The sequence below is a fragment of the Acyrthosiphon pisum genome, chromosome A1 (assembly GCF_005508785.2).
Source record: "Acyrthosiphon pisum isolate AL4f chromosome A1, pea_aphid_22Mar2018_4r6ur, whole genome shotgun sequence".
Taxonomy (NCBI): Eukaryota; Metazoa; Arthropoda; class Insecta; order Hemiptera; family Aphididae; genus Acyrthosiphon; species Acyrthosiphon pisum.
In genome coordinates, this window is record NC_042494.1 from 100,067,942 (window position 1) to 100,082,894 (window position 14,953).

The window sequence follows — 14,953 nt, forward strand, 5'->3', positions numbered from 1 at the left end:
CCTAGTTGTGGTTATTATTTCTTCGCGCCACCGTTTCTCTTCGCATATATCTTATGTGTATGACTTTCAGTTTCTTCTCTGACGATAAAAGAAAAAAAAAACCAAAGCAAAGCAAAAAAATATAATATAATAATAAAAACACGATAGCAACAATGCCAACAGTATATACTTCACGACCTCGACTACCAGCCACCACCCCCTCACCAATGCTCACTCCTCTCCAGGTCCCGCCTCCCCTAGGTCGCACGTAGTCATTGTTGTATGAATACCTATATAATATTATTACACGTCGCGTAGTACGCTGTATACATAATATACGCATTATTAAATTACATGGGAATTATATTGCACAGGAAAATGTAAATGTTTTAAAGGCTTCGCATCGATTTACGGTTTATTTTCATTTCGTTCTGTTATTATTGTTGCTAAGTTACAATCGTTGCCGCTCGCCGCCTATAAGCACACGACAGAACAGTTTACGAAAAAAAATTTATACGCTCGTTAAAGAACATGAGAAACCTCCTCCTCTCCCCACTAAAAATAAACGTAAAATAAAAATAATGCAGGTAAACCGGACGATTTTGAAAATTTACGACCGGAATGCTCAAAGAGCGTGAGAGCAGTTCTTTATCCCTGTATAATAAACAGAGACGGGATGACGGATATACATAGGTATATATGCGTGTGTGTATGTGTGTGTGCACATAAGTACGAACGTGGAAACGAAGGCGAAAACTTTTCTACCAAAATCTCGAACAAATACGGGTGTATAGAAAAAAACACTTTTTCCGCTCTTTCCTATACACACCATCTATCTATTTGCTGCTTCTGAAAATACGTAGGTATATAGATATAGTTTAGAATGTATAGGAATATACTCACACAATTACTGCGAGGTCTTTCAAATTTCGTATCTCAAACACGACGGAGGAATTGCGTAAAGTTGTCACGATCGACACCCCCACCCCTAGATTTCGTCACACGAAATTTCAAAAACATCACAGTATATATATTATTATGTATTTACGCTACAGAACTATTACAAACGACACCATGAAAAACTTAAATTTCGATTCTCGTCACGCGTATACACCTATGTATCGATAGTATATGTTATGTTATATGTACGACGTAGGTATATATTGATGCGTCTGGTTGGGAAATTTAAAACGAACGGTTAATTTTCTCCGAAATCAGAGGAGTCCGCGGGTTATGTTGTGCATTTTATATATAGTTGCGAGCTGCAGGGATGCAGAACTTATAATGTTATATTTATATACGTAAGAAAATAACGATTATTATTTATATATGTATAACATAAAATACACGTAGCCGAAACGCGAGCTGGGTTCGATATAAAACCAATAGTTCCAACTGAAAGGAACAGAATGGGGAGAAAAAAACCAGTGGCGAGACGCAAAAAAATACTAAAAGAGCGAGTTATATATAATATATATAATATATAATTGTGCGCGATGAATTGCAGGGTTCATATTACCACCACAGCCTATTGTGTATTCACATGCGTATTATATAGGTATTATATATGTAATATGTATAAATAAATGCGCAAGCGATCACTGCGGTTATACGGTTTTAGGAACGCGCGTGCTTCTGCTGTTGCTGGGGACGAAATTGAAAAAAAACTGTATATATACGCACCGGAAGTGGGCAGTTTAATGATTCGGCGCACGATTTACAGCCCGGAAAGCGGCGAGGAGATTTTTTATTTTATATAGGTACTACCTATATACATATAGGTTATTCATTATATTAGGCAGTATTGCAGCAGATAGAACCATATAGAATACCGTATGATATGGCGTAACTAAAGCTTTACACACAACAGTAGCGTGATGTTTCACTGCATTAGCTATCGTCCGTAATTTTTGTATTATATACCTACAGTGGTTGAAAATTTAACAACTGCATTATGATTTAGGAGTTTAGTTTATTTATAAGTATTATTAATTGCAGGTCTATGGTTAAAAAGAAGAAGGGATATTAGTTCTAATCTATGTGAGCAATATGTTTAAAAGACACAGAATTATTATATAATATCCATATTCCATATGGTATGCATATATAGGTATGCGTAAGATATATTATAAATGATATATATTTCGGGATAAAGAAAGTGAATTGCATTATATGTATACAACACATTATTTTGAATAGTGATAAGCAGGAATTTACACTACCTATATAGTATACAATGGTAATACCTGTAGCGTTGTAATAACTTTTGTTTTTTCTCATATAATTTTTTATCTACCCACTTAAAATTGTAACTGCGGGTTTTTGACGTTAGGTGCGCGTGTTCGAATATAAAACAGAAGACCGCCGAGACAATGATAAATACATAATTCAACTCACTGTGTATCATGTTTACGTGCTTCTATCGGCATTCGGCAGCGAATAAACCGAAAAAAACAACCCCCAAAAGGAATTGTATGCTTAATATGCGCGCGTAAGCTTTTGAACGTCATATATGACGTCGTATATATACTTACAGAGTTATACACATAAAAACATAAATAATGGACTGCAGCGCTTCTCCTTGTACCCATCATGTGGGACTACAATGTACACATATACCACTATATATGTTATAATATATACTTATATAAAAATAATATACGCGTATGCAGATATATGCACGGTATAAACCACAACATATGCACAGTGGCGTTATGATACTCTCGCTGGTAACAATATTTTAATACATAAAACAATATATTATTTTGACGACTGTCACCAAGGTAAGAACATAATAGATATAGCCGCGAATTCTGATGCATCTATTTGTACAATTCATGCTGTACGCTTGTACACGAGGTACCTACGAACGTATGCATACCCGAAAGTTATATAATATCTAAAAAAGGTAAGCGATACGTAAAAATGGCACGTGGAGTGTCGATTATATTACGTTTCGGTTGAAGTGTATGGAGCAAGAATGTCTGGAATCAGCCGACTTTGTGCGACACAATACGCGTAACGTGCGTGTTACGTACGTGTTACGGCTCGTATAGTCCATCGACAACATGCAATATTTTTATCTGTAAGATTCTCCTTAGGTAGAACGATGATGGTGGTGCTGAGGTAGAGCTAGGAGCAGTGTAGGTACGTGGTTGTAGTCGAAACTCAAAAGGCATATATCAGAAAACTTCATATATATATATATATATTAGACGAGGGGTTGTGTCGTGAGATTATTCCCTCTTCGCGCCCAAGCCTTATCACGAGTATAGTCATAGGTAGATTATATGTGTTTACATTGTATAATATTATAACAACGGTTGGAACTAAATTGTTTATCCTTCATCTGCTCGTAGTCAAACGAAATTTTGCCACCGATCCTCAAACCCTAAGAAAAATCCTAAACAGTATATACTTTGTTATAACAAATACGAATAAGAGACAATGCGACGCGTTTTTTTGCTGTTGCAGCGGAGTCGATGAAAACGGAAACTTCGAAACTGTCTTTCCGCAAAATGAACTACGAACGGAATTTATGAACAATAATAATAAATATCTTATAGAGGCAGCTTCCTGTAAAGTTGAACTAATCGACCGTCCACCCAAGCCAATTGCGAGTTTGTAATTATATATATTATATACATGACAAAAGCTCTTCCACTCAGCTCTAATTCAAACTTTGTAATTCGATTTTAAAACTCCCGCGAAGCGGTACATACATATAGGTATATATGTATTGTGTATCCAACAACAGCAGTATATAAATACGATTATATAACGATATGACTCTCTGCATAGACACGTATATAATATATAAGACAACGATAACAAATTGCGCTCGACGGGGTTAACTCGATCATCGAGTCGAAATAATCGAATCTGCTGTACACAATGAACTAAAGGGCGATTTTTTTTCATATATAATTAATATATATTATGTATACTTTGCTGAAGTCATAAAATAATATGTTTACGCAATTCGAAAAACCAACATAGTATACATTATATATAGAAAGTGAAACCGATTTTTAAAACCACCATTTTAGTTTCATATTTTTATGATTTTCTGGCTCTTCAAAATGTACGAGAAAATATACTACAAATGTATAGTATAAAATAAATAATTTTATATATTTCAAAAATACACGAGACAAAATATCATATAATAATACGGGGAAAATGAATTGCCAGAAAACAGTACTTACTACTTTTTCCAAAAGAAAAAATGTAAACAACATTATACTGCAATATATAGGTAATAATTATTAATGACAATTTTGTTAATTTTTTCAATACTTAAAGACAATATCATACAATATAAGGTGGGGAAAATAGGGTCATCCAAACACGACTTTTCCCAAAGAGCACTCACGCAGGTTCGTTCGAATATTATAAACTGCGTGCTAGCTACAGCTGCAGAGTCACAAAACACGTCAACTTTCTATTAACTGCATAGTTTTCCGCTATAATGTATGTTCGTTCGACCGAGGGTGGTAGTGCGATATTGTTAGTTTTTTTACCTCTTTATACAAAATTAAAATAGTGAAGAATTTTAAAAACTTAAATTATAAGAAAACAATACGAAACGGCGACCGAACAAATCGTATTTTTAATACTTCGAAATATACGCATACCTATATATTTCGTTGTGTATAATATTATATTTAACTGGTATATAGGGGGTAGGTCCGAGAATTTTCTTTTATAGAAGACCCATATATGGGTAAACTGGGCTGGCGATAAAGATACATTGATAGTTATAGATAACTGCAGATAAATTCATTTTTATAAATGCGACGCCGGGGACAGTTTTTTATATCCGTGTCAGCTAATTAAATATATAATAACTGTATGATTGAGCATGTCATTACATGACAATAATACAATATCATAATTTTCGTAAATTAGATGTAATAATCGACTAATGGCCCAGACCTATCCGCTAAATAAGTTACGCGCCACCACTATACTGCAGCAAGAGGCTGATAATAATATAATATGGCGTACGTAGGACTTGGGTAGTTTCAAAACGCCTTCTTCAGGTACACAAAACATAAATATATAATATGTAACTACTGTGTATGTACCCGACGCGAGTTTTTCGTGTGTACGGTAATCCCCACTTTCGGAGACGTCGACGACGCCAAGCCGATAAAATAGGGGAGGAAGTGGCTGCTTCGGCTGTATACATATATGGTACGCTGCACGCGATTCGACGTATATATGTATACGCGCGTAGACTGTTGGCGCCTAGATTTTCCGATACGATATATATAAAATAGTTGTTGCAACGATAACATAATAATATATTTATATCCCCTTAATTTCCATCACGCAAACCAGCGCACGTTTTTAAGGGAGAAAAAGAACCGACAAAAAAACCGTATACAGAATTTCCATTAAAAATTATTATTAGTATTATTATTAAACACGGGAGCTTCAACGCGGGGCGAAAATCATATTCAGACTGTTCAAACCTTTAAACTGCACGAGTCGTTGTTTTGTTGTCGCGCCAAAACGGGGGTATCCGGGCACCCCGCAGTTTTATATTGACTTTGCGCGTCGCTTATATTACTGCATTACAATAATATATATAAATAATATTATTTTATACGCGGCCGTATCCCGTGCTGACTGCTGGAACGGTCGTAAATCGACGCGTAAAACTGTACTAAGAGGATTTTTACTGGCGCCGTTTTTATATGCAGTATAACTATATAGCCAGGTAGGTCAGTAGGTACTCAGTGGTGTATACTAAGGGTTGTTTCAGCTAACCCCCTATAGTTTTGTTTCTTAATATACTTCTAAACAATGTCAGTTCACCTTGGAAATTAAATTTTAATTGAATATTACTATTATTTATTATTATAATACCCTAAGTTAATATAGAGACAATAGAGTTATTTAGTATGATTTCATGTACACATATTTACTAATTTATACTACATAAACTAAATATAATGATGGTAGTTATATATGTGTGTTCGCCTGCACTGTCCACTGAGATATAGCTGATATATCTTAAATAAGTTATTGTCCGAAAATTCGATTTCATTCGGTAAATTCATTTGAAATTCAATTTCGACCGCCCGTAAAATAATAGTGAACATGGTAAATTTCATATAAACTCGATTATTATTTTTCAAGTCCGGATAATATAATATTATAGGAATTTCATTGTATACCAAAAAAATATTAAATTTAAAAACACGTGGATTATTCTAACCACCATCCCTACGCATATTTTCGAGTTTTCAACCCTAATTAACCGGTCACGATGGCCCAAGTTACACGCGTGTACGATCACGCTCCTGCCCGCTTGTTATTATCTACATGCATTTCTAAGCCTTGTCCGCAGCGACCCATTTATGCCACATATTTTGATAAAGTTCCAAACGCCATAATATAATATGCATTATTGCATGTATATAATAGGTGTACAATACGCTACGAGTAAAACGGATTCACGACGACACAAACTCATTTTCGCACGATTATAATTATACGCACATCTGCGAGATCTATATAGGACACGTTAAATAAATATATAATATTCATGAAATCGTAAACAACCGAAATTCGTACAACGTATAAGCGTTAATATAATCGTAATACATAATGTGCAATAAATCGTCTTTTATTGTTGCGGCTGACGTCATGTGCAGTGCGAGTGATTTTTCTTATACTGCAAACACTCATTCGGTGAACTTAAGTTTCAAAAAGCAAGTACCTACAAACTTTTTCATATATTTTTTATGGTTGGAAATTTAGGACACATCACAATTGACTTTTGGGTTTTAAACGAAACTATAGTTATAACGGTTTTTATAATAGACAGCACGTATACACTGTATCGATGTACGAGACTAAGCGAGCATAAAAAAGCCTTATAGCTATACCGCGAATTTCCGGTATGTCGCATATATATACATACATATACCGTTCTCAACGAGGCCCTTATATTTATTATATTATTTTTTCCCGAACAAACGTAATCCGATCACGTCGCACGCATATACATTAACATTATACAACATTATACATATTTATCTATACCTACAGGAAAGCTTGTCGCCGTCTCGTAGGTTTTAAATTCCGTCCGCGTGTTTCCCAAAACATTTATTTATTTATATTTTACTTTCCCACAATGCCCTATGCCTTGTATTGGGTTAATAATTACGGAAAGGGATTAATGGTCAAAATCATAATATCATAAATTTAATACTTTAATTGACCTAAAAATTAGTGTTTTTCATCGCTTAAAGTTTCCATCGATAATGACGAGCATGTCAAACGAGTACGGTCTCTAAAGAATATGTTAGGTACGTCCGAAAAGAGCATGAATGAGTGTATAGTTTGTGGTTAAAAAAAACTAATAACTAATAAGGTATGTGACACAAAGCAGACGTATGAATGCAAATTCGAGACGTTGCAGACGGTACATATGCCTGAGCAACTCATCGACGCCAATTCTGCAGTTTTTGTTGTTGTTGTTTTTGGAGGGGTTGGTAGTTCAGTTCATTATATTATACACAGTTGGGATAAAAAAAAACAAGTTTTTATTGTTATGTAAATCGAAATTTTAGTGTTACTCGTAATTGGGATGGAACACACGCTGTCGAGACTTTTTTTCAAGAAAAAAACGACTAAGCGACAAAGCAGACGCGTGTACTACCAGTGCAGAGTGTGTATTTACAGACGACGAACGTATAATAAACAAATGATTCGTTTTATTCACATATATACCTACAGCTATAATTATTGAAAATCCAGAGTAAAAATCGTTCGTACTTATTTTTCTGCAGTATATTTAACTGTAATAAAGGTCTATGAACACATTCATTTTTTTTATTAATACTACACTCGGAAGTATATGCCATTGGGATATAAAAACATTATATATTTACATTAGATACCTACATCAATTTACATGAAGAGACCATTAAGCTTAAATATTGATTAGTCTTATAATGGGTTTATACAATTTTAACTTTTAATGGCCCTTCAATGATGATGAATCGGCCTACCTATTGACTTTCTTGAGAGTTCTTAAGTGATTCGGAGATAATATTATGTTATGAGAGATTAGCTTTTTTTCCCGTACTCATTGTAGATATGGCATTCCGTAAATATATGTTTGATACCCTGCTCCGCAAAAAAGACAAATTAGTGGTTCTGATTTGTTAATTTTTTGTTCTTATCGCAATGTATATCTGTATCCATAAAGTAATTTATAACCAAACAAAAATTTCGTTTAATAATATTAATATACACCAGGTATTACCAAACTTTTTTGGCCTCCGACGATTTATTTGAACCAAAGTTTTATTAGGGTGCTCTTCCCCAAGTTTTATCATGGCTAATCATAAAAAATAGAAAAATTAAATAAAAACCAACCAGAATTGTAATGGGATTATGGGAATATGAAAACATTCATTTATTTTATTTAAATTAGGTAGGTATACATAATTTATACATTTTTATTTAGATAATCGTAATCGTTTCTGTCATCACCATCGGTTTTCAATTTTTTTTTTTGGGCCATATAAAATTCTGCGGTAACGCGGCGCCCCTGTAAAGACATTCCGTCGCACACTTTAGGAACCGCTGATATACACCATTTGCACATTTAGTATAAATTGAGGAATATATAAATACCATATAATACTACAATACAAAGTTATAGCACCAAACAATTGTCTGAACAATTTTTTGCTTGAAAGCTGAACAAATATGCGGAACGGGGATTTAAAAATAATAAAACTCGCTATGACGGTAGGTATACATAAATACACAGTAGTAAGAAATAGGAATGCATATATAGCAGGTAGGTCGACTCTTCCGGTGTTTACAAGTCGTATCTTTTACCTCTAGAGTCCTGCAGCAATATGATCTGCATGTATACACGTGTATAAAGTATTTGTTTTCATTTGCATAAATGTACATAACTACATATAAGTGCACCTACATACCCACATTTTCGGCAGATAAAAGAATAACAATGTAAGAGTCGACGACAACGGATGCTGCAGGTTACCAGCATTTTTGAACGACGTTTTCTGTATCTATATATACAGCCAAATTTTCTTACGCATAAAAACTAAAGATTATGTATATATATATTTGTATAATTAAGTATCAAATACATATACCTACCCTTACTAAATGTTCCAGAATTTCTCGGCAATGGTATTTTTTCTTCCGCAGTATTTTTTTTGCTTTAGATTTAATTTGTTTAAAAGGTCCGGACGACTTAATGGAATATAAAGAATTTTATCTAAGGGTGTACCTAGACGGAAATTTATAGGGACACCAGCGCATACGAGTTGTATAATATTCAGACTACTGCGACAAAAAGATCCAAGGGGGTCATCCATTATATCCTACTTATATATTTAATAATATTCATTAGGAGTTGAACAATTTTGGGGGCCAGCTATTATATTATTTTTAAAACAATAATATTATATACAACCCTGAAATCCATGGCAAATGTATATAATGGTATACAAATACAGCATGATAATAAATCAGCGTTTTATGTTGCCACCAAAAAATATCAGACCCTCCTGCAGGTATATTATATAATACATTTAGTTGGCGCCGTCGTGGGTCATTTTTCATTTTGGCGGGTGAAACCACAGTTGCGCGCAGTAACCTACTGTATAGGCCTACAGAAAACTACCGTATACGACGTAAGGCTCCCTATAAATAAGTTACAAAAAAATTTAAAACGCAAAACATCAGATTTGTTTTCGTTCTGATAAAGAATAACGCGGTTTCAATCGCAAACAAAATATTGTGTCGGCAAAAGTTTATAGTTTGCAAGGTATGTGGGGGGGAGGGGGCACGGATGTTGTTTCTTTTTTATAGTTTAACATAAATATTATTATTTTAATGGTTATTAGCAAAACGTGTAAAAAAATATAAGGTTTAAGGCGATTACTTCCGAGTTTGCACAACAATTAATGAGGGCAAATGAATTTAGTATTTAATGCACGAGTGCTTAAACAGTACCGCGGAGATTTGAATTATCTGAACGCAGCATAATATAATATAATTATAACACAGATGTACAAATAAATAGGCGGAAAACGCGAAGTTTGATACACCGCATAATAATGTTAATAATAATAGGTATATCACAGCTGCTGTGGGAATATGAGGATGCTGGTATATTTTGTGGAAAATATCGCAGAAAACTATAGTTTTCATTTTTCTAAAATGCGGACTAGATAAGATCGAACTTAACCTATAATTTAACCAGAATAATAATCGTCTGTCCCCGGAGAACGTCATTAATATTCCAGAGATAATGATATATTATATATTATTATTATGTGATGAAGTGGATCGCGATCATCTACATATACATTTACGCTCCGATGCACGTACTTAAAAAAATATACAATATATATTATAATTTCCAATCTAGAAATACGAACACGACCTGTCGATATCAAAATACGTACACCTTACAAACAATAAAACAGGGTTACACGTGCGATTCGAAGGACGTCTATAAAAACAATTAGTTCTGGTAAGGCAGGTTACACCGCGGCACGTAGAATATATATTATATTATATATTATATCGGTAAATCAATTAAGTTGGGAATTTAAAAATCATTAGAAACGTTTCACTCAGTTGATCATACACGTATATACTGCACGTAGCTCATACGTATGCATATTATATAGATAGTAAAAATAACAACGACATAATATTATATTGTTATATAAGTCGACGGATATAAAATACAAATATATTATGTATAAAAAGTGATCTCTTACGAACAATAACATAAATATCGCGTTTACACGCAGATTTAATAAAAATATTTTTCCAAAATCACGCAGAGTGTAAATACAATATCTATAGGTACCTAACAATATTTATAATTGGTAAGTATCTAAATCCATTTTGCATTATAGCAATAGATCTAATATCAATATTATAATTATTGTAATTCGTAGATTATCTAATTATTACCTGATTTCCGTTTCTCAGCGATTACCAACGATTTAGACCTCTTCACCCGGAGCGACCGGCGTTTGAGTGATCTCAGAAACGACTCGTGCACTCTGAGCACCGTGCCCCGGCTCGAAGGGGGTCCCATTTCGGTCTTGGGTTCCGACGACGACGGTGTCGTGGTCACCCATTTTGTGGCGGCACTTAACATCGTCACAGCGACACGTGATGCGTGCTTAGCGCACGATCGCGATAGTAAACTGTATACAGAATAGACCAGTGAAATTCGGCGATAAATGTGTAAAAAAAATTAAAGATATTTTAAGTCGAACACTTTTTGGCGGCGACGACGACGAATACGAGGACGCAGACGACGACGACGACGACGACGAACAGCAAACGTCTGTCGCAGCGACGCGAACACGGTGGAGTGCAGCGGGAGCGAGTCAGACCGCTGTCATGTGGCCGCGATAGTAGGGTCACGGATTCTCTTACCGTGCGCGCGCGTTTGTTTACCGGGCGGCGCGCGGCGGCGGCGATACCAGGCAACAGATGTTCCGGTCGGAGTAGAGGCGCATGCGTCGCCGTCGCGTATATCGTTGCCGGTTTTCGAGTGAAAAACGGAAGAAAGAATGACTGACACGCGTGCGTGCGCAACACATTTGCACAAAAGCCTCTTTTTATCCGCTGTTTTAGACAAAATAAAAATATATTTTAATTTAATTGAGTAATGAACCCTGGGAAAAAAAAATCCCCGGACACTTTTGTCGTTAACGATGTACGGGAGCCAAACACCAAAACATACGGAGAAAAAAATGACGCGATTCTTTTCATTAAAAGGCACTAAATCAACCCCTATTTTTATCAAACGGAACGCGAAATCCCCCTGAGCGTTCCAAAAACGAAATGAAAAAAATGTCGCGGAAGTCTGGTCGCAATGTGTGTACCTACCTATATATACCTACGTGCATTTCGGAACTGGACTCGTACATCGAATATAACAATATAATCTCGCCGATTGTGTACATATTACATAATATATTATATATAGCTGCTATGCATTATTTTTGAGGGACTTGTTTTTAAAAAAAATGTTCACAATTCGCACGTATACTACTCTCCAAATCACTCGCCGTATGACGTTTTCGAAAACAACAAAACTCTAAGACAAGGAAACGAATATTTTCCACCGCTGTGCTTATTATTATTAAACCAGTCGTTTTTCGCAGCATATTGAACGTGTATTTATGTCGGTTATTTTGCTCCTATTATTCATAGCATAGTAAAATATGTATACATGTGTGGGGACTGGGGTCTGGGGACGTCTCTCTGTGCCACATGATTACCTGAAGCCTATATTATTTGTATAATACAACACAATATTGAATATACCTACGTTTACTTTCTAAACACTTGGGACAAGAATCGTTTAATATATTCAGAGTATCAGACATAATATACGACACAATCGATATCATACAAATTATAATAATAGCTGATAAAAATTAAAAGTATGGTTCGCGCGCTATATATGATATATTGATATTGTTGCTATCCACAATAATATAATAATCTGATATATCGTAAACTGCAGAACAGTGCGAATTAAAATTCTAGTATGTACGAGTATATACCTATATTTAATAATATATTGGTGGTAAAAGTACCTCATACTTTGCACACATACCTTTATAGTAAATAATATTACATAAATGAAAATTTTATTATATTATAAATTTACTGTATTCGTTTTGTCATAGAAGCGTGATAAACCTGTTAGATTAATAATATGACGAAAGAATGATGATGCCCTAGCGATACAAATGCAGACACGACCTTAATAATATAATATACATTTTTTTTTAAATATAATTCCGTAACAATATCGTATATACCTACAATCGTCTACGAAATACACGTTATTATTGATTAAATATGTTAATGTATAGTATAGGTACGTGCAGATGTACAACCATTCCCATACGAAGTGGAACACGATATTATATTGATATATTTTGATTTAACGAAATAATAATAACAAAAAAACAAAATAGAACGACATGGATACGAGATTGTTATATATCAACAGGAGATCGTATGGATCTAGATAATAAATAAATAATAACAAAATGATTTGAATTATTATTACAAATTTATCTGCACAAGTATAAAGCCAGATCAAAATGTTTAACGATACCTTACAATATACTACGAAGGGTTTACATTTTTTATAATTTCTTGACATTACGGGGTAATTTCAAATTTGATTTTTGTTTTTTTTTTTTTTGTCATATATACATATAATATGATGATGGAATAATTCAAGATTTCTATTTTAAGATAAGTGGAAGCGGTAAGGGATGATGTATACTACGCTTAGCAAAATGTCGACGATGCTAAACTTTTCTATTATATAATCTAAGCTTTATCTGCAATGCTATAATAAAAAATTTATGCAATACTGACAGTAAAACAAAATTACCTAATCGTAATACATAATATATAATACACATATCGCATTTATACGTGCATGCGGTACCTATATGCAATTAAGCACCTAAACAGAAAACCGACTTGTGTGATCAGTAATCAATATAAATTAATAATTTCATCCACAATTATAATACACTACATAATTTAACATCAAACGCACGTTAACAATATCGCATCAATGACGATGATAACATGTGGACCAATATTTAACCGTAGTGGAAGTTATCCCTCAAAGTTTACAGGTCACCGCGCATTCAAGTTTACCAGGTATACGTATAAATGTTGTAAATACACGTATATATAGACAGGTCAACAATAATGCTCTCGCGTATCATAATAATAATAATAGCTGAAAAGAGAGATTTGCTCTCTGTGGGCCGCGGCATTTATTTAATTTTTTTTTTTTTGTAAACATTTTATCGGTTGGACTGGGAAAACCACGGGTCCTAACAGCTACCACTCGGACCCCGGTATAATAATATATTTGTATAATATATATAATGCAGAGACGTAAATCAAAAAGATAGACAATCCTATATCAAGGCCGCACAGTACCTATAATAAAATATTATATTTTATACGGGAATTTGACACGGCGGGCACGTCGTTTCGATTCGGACAGATGTTATTTAAAACGAGAAAAACTCCACTGTGCCCGGCGTTGCACGCGACAACAACATACTAATATAATATAAATATTATATAGCGCGCTGCACCAACAGCAGCAACGGACGCAAAAAAGTGTTACGCGCGAATATATTATAATATTGTACGGTGTATATATGGTATATCCCGTAATATGATTATTATGTACAAATTTACGACACATATACCTGTGGTATAAATATTACGAGGAAACCACCCACCAAAAAATAAAAACGGCCACGTACTACATATAATATACCTACGTGACGTTATGCAAATTCGAAAAGGTCGCTATAAAAATCGACTGAACAGAGGCCTTCCCGGTGCATTTTTTATTTATTCACATCGTATGTGCGTGTGGCGTTCGCGTTCGACAAGGTTACATCATATATAACATGTAGGTAAGCATAAATGTTTACGACCGGCAAGAGTAATTAGCGGGACCCACCCTCCACCACACGACGACATCGGTGCGGCTCCTGTGTACGTTGTTACTATAGAAAACACGCGCGCTGCATATTATAACACTAATATTATATTATTATCGACCTTTGGACATAATATCGGACGAAAAGTGCTAATGTTTAATTCCTTTTTAGTATTCTGCGATTATCGCAATAAAATGATAATATATTGTTTTTATAAACGCCACGCGAATAATACGGCAAGTCCGGTGTGTACTTATAGATTTAGGCAATACTTAATAATTCTGCTAGCTATATGTATATACTTACGCTCCATCGCTGCATTATATTATAATAAATAGGTTAGAATAAATAATATAACGTCATTAAGATTGAGTTAGGTTAGTATAGACTAGGCAGACGCGTGCAAAATGTATGATTATAAATGAGAGTTGATT

The 14,953-nt window shown here is 34.4% G+C and overlaps 1 protein-coding gene across 1 annotated transcript in view; it reads right to left on the reverse strand.

Annotated features, from left to right (window-relative positions):
- Positions 1 to 11,447, reverse strand: part of LOC100169536 (centaurin-gamma-1A) — a 58,757-nt gene extending 47,310 nt beyond the window's left edge. Inside the window, exon 1 of the mRNA XM_029487893.1 lies at positions 10,975 to 11,447. Within this exon, the coding sequence (XP_029343753.1) occupies positions 10,975 to 11,164 (190 nt within the window). The 5' untranslated portion in view covers positions 11,165 to 11,447. The remainder of the gene's footprint in view (positions 1 to 10,974) is intronic.
- Positions 11,448 to 14,953: the final 3,506 nt, after the last annotated feature.